This window comes from Aptenodytes forsteri, unplaced genomic scaffold (genome assembly GCF_000699145.1).
Source record: "Aptenodytes forsteri isolate BGI_AS27 unplaced genomic scaffold, ASM69914v1 Scaffold349, whole genome shotgun sequence".
Classification (NCBI taxonomy): domain Eukaryota; kingdom Metazoa; phylum Chordata; class Aves; order Sphenisciformes; family Spheniscidae; genus Aptenodytes; species Aptenodytes forsteri.
This window is the reverse complement of record NW_008794452.1, coordinates 5,320,183-5,329,164: the sequence shown is the minus strand read 5'-3', so window position 1 is coordinate 5,329,164 and position 8,982 is coordinate 5,320,183. Positions and strand designations below refer to the sequence as shown.

Genomic DNA, 8,982 nt, shown 5'->3' with positions numbered 1-8,982 from the left:
GCGGAGGGGGGGGCCGGCGGGACACAGCCTCCCATCGCTATGGATACCGGGGTACCCGCACGCACTCCCCACGCCTGAGGCAGCGCGGGGAGGTGGGGGGGTGGTGCGGCAGTCCACGGGAGGCAAGGAGAGCACCGGAGCAGGTTTGTTCCCTGGGGAGTGTGGGGTCCCCCTCACCGCCCCTGAGGTCCCCATGCTGATGCTGCCACTTGGTGCCTCTCTCTCCTCCAGCTGATGACCGGTGTTCCCAGCAGCGCTCCTGCCTGTCCCAGAGGGGGGAAACATGCTGGGACCCCCAACATGAGTGGTGAGGACCCTCGTCCTCCACCCCGTGTAAATCACCCACGCAGTGGGGAAGAGCAGCACGGTCCTTAGGGATGCTGGTCCTGGCCCAAATGTCCTCCGCCCGACTCCAGCTCCTCCATCATTGCCAACATCAACAAACCCCCTTTTACCACAGTCTTTTACCAAAGTTTGGCTTAGGCAAGTCTGCAAGTCAACTATTTCCAGGATTAACCATTCCTGGCTGCCCCCAGCCATCCCCCAGCACTGGGAAGCTTAAAAACAGGAAGGAGCAAACACAGGAGATGTTTAAACAAGGCATTTTGAGATAACGGCTGCGATTTCTCCCAGGAGTTTTTTTGCAGGCAGCCAGCTGCCAAGGGACACCAGCGTGCCTAGTAGTGGCCTCCCTGCCACCTAGGAGCCACCATCCCTGGGCTGTATCCTGCACCCCACAGACCGTTTCTTCCTTGGAAAGAAAGTGGCATGACCTGAAGACCCACACCACCCAGGAGGTGCATGCACGCTTCTGGAGACAGCCATGGGGTGAGCAGTGTGTGGGGACCTGCTGGCACTGGGTCGCTTTGATTTCCACGGTGAAAAACCATGGGGAAAAAAATTTCCCTTGGAAAATCCAGAGAAATACTGCTCAGGTCTGGGCAGAATCCAGCTGGAGGCATCAGCCCAAGCTGCAGCAAGCACCTGCAGGGATGTGCAAAGGGGCTTCTTTAAGGAGAAGACAACTGATAACTGAAACTTAGCAAATACAAAAAAATCCCCACACTGAACAGGAAAACATTTAATCAGGCATTTGGCACATTGCCATATCAGCAATTCAAGGGGGAACCCTTACAGCCGCAGGGATGCCCCCCACCATCCTGGCCCTGGACCAGGGCAGCAGATGCTACCTATCACCAGCCAGGTGGGAGGGATGCGGCCAAGCATCCAACTCCCCCAATTTTACCCAAACCTCACACCGCACGCATCCCAGCTCTGCTTCCTCCCCAAGCACTGGCAAAACACAAAGCAGGAGATTCCCCAGCTCGGGAGCTGGCAGAGCCATCCCTTCGCAGAGGAGACCCGCTGCTTGCTTTTTATTAAGGAGAAAAAAAAAAAAGAGGGACTGGCTGAATCGCTGCGGGTTTGGGACAGAAATAGCGGCATAGCAGGGACTGACCTAAGCCAAACCACTCTTGCAGGCAGTCGCCCTTCGGGAGAGCTCGCCCAGGCACCCCGAGACCCTCTCAGGCTTTGGGGACAGGCTCCTCCGGTGACAGCAGCAGGTCGAAGGGGATGAGGGGCCGGACAAGCAGCCGCACCTCGGGGCCGACAGGGTTCGCCCGCAGGTTGAGGCTCCGCAGCGATGCCATGGTGGCCAGCTTCTCCACTGGCACTTCTGCAAAAGGGAGCACTGAGGTGAGCACCCATCCTGGCGTCGGCTGCCAGGGAATTCAGAGCAGCAGAGGGGACAAAAGCCACAGCAAGATGGGCAGTCTGGAGCAAACCCTGCTCCCACCGGTTTCCATGCTTTTATCAAACCAGAAACTTCATCAAATAATATTAAGTTATATGACTATTCAAATGTCTTGGCAAGGTGCAAACACCACGATATTAAATGTGGACACTGCCCTCCAGTTCTCCCAGTACTGAAAAAAAACCCCACTGGGGTGCTAAACTGGTATTCAAAGACTTATTCCCTTATTTTATTTCCAGTGTTGCAATGCCCACGAGTCCTCACCAGGCTAAAGGGAGAGCACATGCTCTTTGCCCTTGTTGGACAGGCTGCAAAATGGCTCTCGGCCATCGCCAGGCAGCCTCCTATTTTGCAATTCCCACAAATTCAGGTGTTTTCTGCTAGAAAGGGTTGCTAAAGGAAACCCTTTTTACATGGGAAAAAAAAGGTGCCTTAACCTGCAGGTCTCTGGATGGTCCCAATGTGAATCCACTGAGAGTAGAGGAATGAGACCCATACAAAAACCTAACCATTAAGATCGTTAAAAGATGATAGATATAGCTTTTTGTTACAAATCACAATATTTTGAGCTTGAAAAGCCCACCTGCCTGAGTTTACCAAGAACAATTTCTTTTTAATTTGACCACAAAAATGACAACAGCCTTTTATATCCCCAGCTCTGATTTCTTCTGCCAATACTTGAAGCAGAATTGCAGTGTTGTAATTATAGCTGGGCCGGTGATTATGCAATTTTTAAACCATGAAAATTATTTTATGCTGGAAAAAGACTCAAACACCTTCATGGCTTTTTTCTTTTCCCTCCAGAGAGCAGTGCTATTTTCTGTAATACACATATTTCTTAGTAGCACATCTCTCTCATCAGGCTGAGCTTCACATGGATTTTTTTATACCTCTTCTTTATGGTGGATTTGTTCACTGCCACTCCTCCTGTATCATTTTGCATTTTTTTCCCCCTTGATGCACAAAAATATTTTTTTTAATCGATTTTCCTGTTTAATGATCTTCTAAGGCTATGCAGAGTGATAAACCCCCATTTTGCTTAAATTTAGGGAGTTAAGGAAAGTATTTTAGGGAGCAAGCCTTGCCCAGGGTGGGAACAGCCCAGCTCTGCAGCTTAATTCAAGGTAAGGAGCAGTGACTCACCCCTGGCATGAAGCGACAGGCAGGGCATGCAGTGCAGCCTCTAGCTATATGGCCGTGCCATGGGAGCCTCAATCTCCTCTATAAGCAACCCAAAGCATCGCTTGCCAACTCCCCAATGGATAAGGCACTCGTGTTTGAGCCTGAATTATTCATGCTGGCTTCACCAGTTAAGCAAAAAAAGGGGGGGAAAGGCTTTTTTATAATTAAAGCAAACAGTAATTTTATCAGATCAGAATATGATAATAAGTGAGTGAAAAACCTAGCTCCTTCAGATGAAAGGGCTGCCGAAGCATTGGGAGGCATCCGAGGAGACGGATATGAAAGGGCTGCCAAGGCATCTGAGGAGCTGGGTAACAAACACTAACAGCCCCAAAGGTCTCGCAGCTACGTACAGCTGCAAATTGAAGGCAGAAGGACCCTGCTCAGCTCAGCAGAGCCACTTCCCGGTCACATTTTGGCATTACCCGCATCCTTTGGTGGGTACCAGCTCCTGCCAGCCTCCTCCAAACTTGCTGATGGAAACCCACTCACTGGCTCCTCTGCAGCTATTAACAAAGACACATTTTCCATGCCATTATCCCAAATTAAGAGTGGCTTTCTTTGATACTCAAGAGGAGAAAATCAGCCACAGTTGCCCCCAGCAGCAACCTGTCCAGCCTTGCTAGTGGTCTCCAGCATCCCCCTTGCTGCGTCAACATCTTCTGCATTAATCCATTAATCAAGGAATAAGGGAAAGAGAAACTGAAGCTTCAGGCACCAAAAAACCCCATGGACTTGGGAGCTGAAAATGCTAATTTGATATCACTCTAATTAGCAGGGAAAGAGTTAAAAGCACTGACATTAATATATACACAATTACATTCCAGGGGTAAGAGCTCATTGATATGAAAAGGGCAGTTCATGGCACTAAATGTCTCCTTTCAGAGCCCACAGACTCCAGGCAAGCATTAATTAATCTCCTTTTACTCCTGTTTCCCTTTAGCTGGAAAACATTACCTACCATCTTCAGCTCAATATGTCTTAATAGGTGACTCAGCCCTCTTTCAGCAGGTGCTTTTAATCTGGTTTGCAGCTCTGCTATCAGCTCCTTCAGCATCACTGAGAAGGCAGAGGAGGACAGGCAGGACCAGGAATGGTACATGGCTGCTGCTGCAGCAGCAGCACCACCACCAAAACCCAGCCATCTGCAATATTCCTACCGCTACAGAAAGCCCCAGTCCTCCCCCAAACTCCATCTCCTACCCATAACCTGTTAGAGCATCATTCTCTCACCTACTGGTCTTTCATCTGGAGCAGGGTCCTCAACTCGTTATTGGGCTAAGTGGGGCAACCTGGGTCCCAAACTATAAAACCCTGCAAAAAGGAGCTCTTACTCTCTTCTGTGCTGCTGGAGCAGTGTCCTTCCTATGCTGGGCTGGCTGGAGGCATGTAGGCACTGCTGCTGGAGTAACAGCACCAGGATGAACTTTCAGGCATCTCAATAGCTTCTCCAAGGATGTGCCAGCTGCTCCTCATGAGACCCTGCTGCCAAAACAGGGTTCTCAGCTAGCTGTAGTGGGTGAGTTGTATGTGCACGCAGAGGGGGAAAGAGAAGATGCCATCTCCTGCAGCCTGACCTAAGATCTCCTGGGGTGAAATGAGTGTGAAGAGCTCAAATCCTACTCAGCTGTTAAGGAAAAGCAAAATCTGTGCTGGTAGATTCAAGCTGATGGGCTTTCCTTAACTCTCCTTCCCCTGTTGTGCCAGGCTAGTGTGGGAGGAAAAGGTGTATATATAAATACAAGCTCATAAATGATATATAAAACTGTATTAGCATATAAAAATGCATATATATATAAATGCAAACTCATGTGCAGATAACTGGCACCAAAGCTCATCTCACAGCCTGGCTGCATGCTCCCAGGGAGCTTGGTCCCTCTGCTAGCTCAGCTTTGAAGGCTCAAGGGCAATCCAGGAGATTTCACCGTGGTCCTAGAAGGTGAAACTGGGGATGAGATGCTTTTCATTGGATGTGAAGGACTTGAGCTGTTGCAGCTCTCTGGATGCTCCAGTCCCTGGGAGGCCATCGTGTGAACGAGTCCAGGAGGTATTGGGGAAGGTACCCAGGAGTGATGCAATTGTCCAAATTTTTGTTTCCTTGGAAAAATGGGCTGCAACACCAGTGGCTTCCTAATCTCTACCTCTTCCCTTTCCAGAAAATGCATAAAATAGGCTAATCTTACCTATTTCTGCAGCCAGACAGCATTGTGCTTGTTACTAAGATATGTCCCTGAAACATTTTGGCTTGAAATTGTTAATTTCTACCCTGTCATTATTTTTCTGAGTCTGATAACAGCAGCCAAGGGGAGCCTGAATGTGTGGTGACCAAACCTGGCAGCCAGGTTTTCTAGCTACCCTCTCCTCCAGGATTAATTGAGCTGGGTACAACCCTTGATGCATCCTTTCCTCCCTGCATTTAACCAGGGAAAAATGCAACAAAAAGCTGCATTCCCTTCCTGCAGCAGCCTGCTTGCACAAAATGAGTGGGAAATACAAAGTTTGGAGACCTCAGGTCCTTCATCAAGCCTGACTGAAGTTGGCCAATTAAGCTCAAAAAGCGATGGAGGGAACTGAGAGTGAGACAGCTCTCTCCGGAAGGTGGGAGGAAAAAAAAGGGGTGAGGAAAACCCATGTCTTTTGCTGGCTCTCATGGAAGCAGTATTTAAAGTCTTGCGTTTCTACAGGCATGGCCAGGGAGCAGCTGATGCTGTTAATAAAACTTGTGTTGCAGGGAGCAGCTTTCCCAGCAGCAGCTGAAGCCATCCCAGATAAAACAGCAAAATTGGGTGGACTTGATATTCGTCTCCCCGGGGATCCGTGCAGGCTGTGGGATGCTCCAGCCTGGGCTCTTTGAAAGCTTGCTCCTAAGTAGATCCCCTTTTATCTACGTGCAAGAGCTGCCCCTTTTGCCCAGCTTTTGGGAGCTCCAAAGGCTTCAGCTTTGCGCATGAAAGATTTTCCTCTGACTGCAGGCTTGGGGGACTAGCTGCTCCTTCCATTCCTTTCATTTCTTTTTTTTAGGGGATTTCATAGTGTTATGGCTCCTATTTGCTCTAGGAAATGTTCAGGTGGGCTTGTGCCCTTACTTTGCCTGGCAGCAAACATCCCAGCCCAGCATCCTTGGGGCTGGGTTCTGCAGTTGGGTCTATTTTTTACTTAAATCTGGTGATTTTGAGTCACAGCTGGAGATGCCTTTGAGAGCCATATCCCAGTGTGGTGAATGGGGCTTGATTCCCCATATGCCTGCAACAGCTTTGCCCCAGGAAGGCAGCGCAAGCATTAGCAAAAGCAAGTGGCTAACAAGGCTCTGTCTATTTAGCATCTCCCCTGCACTTGTGTGCCCTTCCCCATGCCGAATTCATGCTCCTTTTGCTGGATCACTAAGCCATCCCTCAGCGTGGCTGCATCCGCAGGGGATGGCGGACTGTGAGCAAAGCTTCGAGCCAGCATCCCTCCCTGCCCAGGGATGTGGATCTGCATCACCGCTGGGAAGTGCAGCTGCCCTGGGGTGATGCTCATCCTCACCTCCAGTGGGAAAAGGTCCTTCTCACCTGCGATCTCGTTCTCTTCCAGGTCGATGGTCTCTAGGGTGGCAACGGCAGCCAGGGGCTCGGGGAAATGCCGAAACCTGTTGCGGGAAAGGTTGATGGCCCGGAGGTGCAGCAGGGAGGTGACTTCCTCAGGCAGGCGGTGCAGGTAGTTGCCTGCCAGGTTGAGCTCTGCGGTTTGGGGAAGAGAGGAGAGAGGTGGTGGGATGGGGGGGAAAAAGATGGTAAAATAATTAATGCATAGCTTAGTTTACAGCCTCTGTCCCCCATGGGCTGCCAGGTCCAACAATGGGATTCCAACTCTAAAAATGGGATTTTTTGCTCATCTCCATGGCTTGCCACCGTACTTTGCCTGCTGTGAATACTGCCTTTAGGAGTGATATGTTTCTTGGCTTCCTCAGGCTTTCCTAATGAAACCTGTGCAGCATTTTGCAAACAGGGGCTGTAGAAATAAGCAGTATTTCTTAGTGAAGTTGGTGCAATTCCCCCCCAGTGGACATTTGTCATGGCTTAAGGCTAGTTTTCTATCTTCATGTGCCTGAACCCCTTCTGAGGTATAAACAGAGTGGTGGAAGAAATGTATTTATATGCAAAAAATATCTGTTCTACAGAGTTTAACCCTCTGTGATGCTTCCCCCTCAGAAATGAGTTCCTGTGGGGCCAGGAGCACCACTCCTGCATGACAGGCCATTAGCCATGGGAACAGGAACACAAATCCTGCTGTCCCAGCGCCCTTCTCCAGTGACACAGGGCTTTCTGCTCTATAAATACCCACACAAGCTGCCCTTCCCCTGCTAATACCTGGTATTTATAGGTCCTGCCTTATTCAGGCTGGTGCAAGGCTGTCCCCAGCCCTGGGGCATCGCTCCCCTGTGACAGCCCTGCTGAGGCCCGGCATGTTCATCACCAGAGTGATTTGTTCACTGGCAGAGCAAAGCCCTTGCTGGGAAATGAGACCTTTCTTTTGCCTCAGGGCTTGCCGTGCTGTCCAGAAAATGAAAATTGATTTCCTTTGCTTGATGTGTTTCTTTTCTCCAGCCTAGGGGAGTTTTCACGGATGATGCTCCAGCTCCAGTACAACACGGGAAGCCTCCCCAGACGCCCACCATGGTGGCACTTGTGCAGTACATTGTATGCGCAAAATATTTGCTTTAAAAGCTGCCAGAGCCCTGGGTGCTGCTGCAGGCAGGCAAAGCCCCGGTGCAGTCCCCAGTGTCCAAAACCACGATGCTGGATGCTTTAGCATGTTTTAGCAGATTAGCTTCTGGCTGCTTTTGCTGGGCTCTGCAGGGACGTGTCCCCATGGCACCAGCCATGCACTGATGACTCTCTCCATCTCCTGCAGCGAGTGGAGGAGTGAGCAACTATCACTGATGTCTCACGATGGGGGCCAATTAGCCAGCAGCAAGCTAGCATGCCTCCTGCAGCCTGAAATGCCCCATCTCTGCCATGCACCATTATGCCTAGGCTGCCTTTCCCATCCTCTTTCATCCCCAGCCCCATCCTCGGAGGGAGATGGAGAATGATGAGTGACCCTGCAGCAGCCTGGCCGCTGCTGAAAGTGGCCAGAGGTGTGGCAGGGCATGAGTTTGGGAGGGTGGGTGAGAGCAAAACCAGTGCCCTCTTCCTGCAAGGGCCAGAAAAGGTAAAGGAAAATGGATTTTTGGGGGCTGAACTAGTGCTTGGAATGATGTGTGAGTGCAGAGGAGCAAAAACTACAGTGGGGAAACTCTCTGGTGCTGTGTCCTGTCTGCGGCTGCCTGGGGCCTCTTTTCTGGGTCCCAGGGGCTCGGAAGTGGCTGTTGTGAAGGAGTGGGGCTGTCCCTTACCTCTCAGCTGGCTGAAGGTGGTGACAAATCGGCTGGTGAGGGACTTCAGCTCATTGTTTGCCAGGGAGATGTTGTGGATTCCCTCGGTGACGCTCCTCATGGCTTTGTAGATGCCGATGGGGAAGGTCATCAGTTTGCAGTTGGCCAGATCTGCCGCCAGAGAGACCCAGGCACCTCATAATGCACCCAAGCTGGGATGGAGCAATGCTTTCCATCTTGTTTTCCACCCCTTAATGCTCAGTTTGCCTGTCTGAGTGCTGCCACTCATGGATGCTGTAATGTCCCCTGCTGTACTCCTCTCCATTGCAGGGATCTTTGCAATCACCTCCACAAGCACCAATAGTTTGTTCCCATCAGCAATGGGAACAAGACTGTTCTGCCCCTGCTTATTGTTCAACCCCACATCACATTGCATTTACCTCCACACTGCAATGTCCTTCTGCAAACCCTCATCCAGCTTGTCCATGTCTAATAATTTCAGTAATCCCCCTTCACTGTTCTGCCCCTGCTTATTGTTCAACCCCACATCACATTGCATTTACCTGCAATGTGCAATGTCCTTCTGCAAACCCTCATCCAGCTTGTCCATGTTTTCAGTAATCCCCCTTCCCTATGGCCCTACCTCCCCCCCCCCCCCCGCTTGGGGGAGGTTTATACCACACAGGCA

The 8,982-nt window shown here is 50.5% G+C and overlaps 1 protein-coding gene across 3 annotated transcripts in view; it reads right to left on the bottom strand.

Annotated features, from left to right (window-relative positions):
- Positions 1-1,066: 1,066 nt before the first annotated feature.
- Positions 1,067-8,982, bottom strand: part of LRRC20 (leucine rich repeat containing 20) — an 8,951-nt gene continuing 1,035 nt past the window's right edge. The window contains exons 2-5 of one of the 3 annotated variants that reach the window (XM_009290556.2): positions 8,316-8,465; positions 6,490-6,657; positions 3,364-3,444; positions 1,067-1,678 (exon numbers count right to left, since the gene is read on the bottom strand). In XM_009290556.2, the coding sequence (XP_009288831.1) occupies positions 1,527-1,678; positions 3,364-3,444; positions 6,490-6,657; positions 8,316-8,465 (551 nt within the window). In that variant the 3' untranslated portion in view covers positions 1,067-1,526. The remainder of the gene's footprint in view (positions 1,679-3,363; positions 3,445-6,489; positions 6,658-8,315; positions 8,466-8,982) is intronic. The other 2 variants (XM_009290557.2, XM_009290558.2) reach the window with 2 other exon arrangements.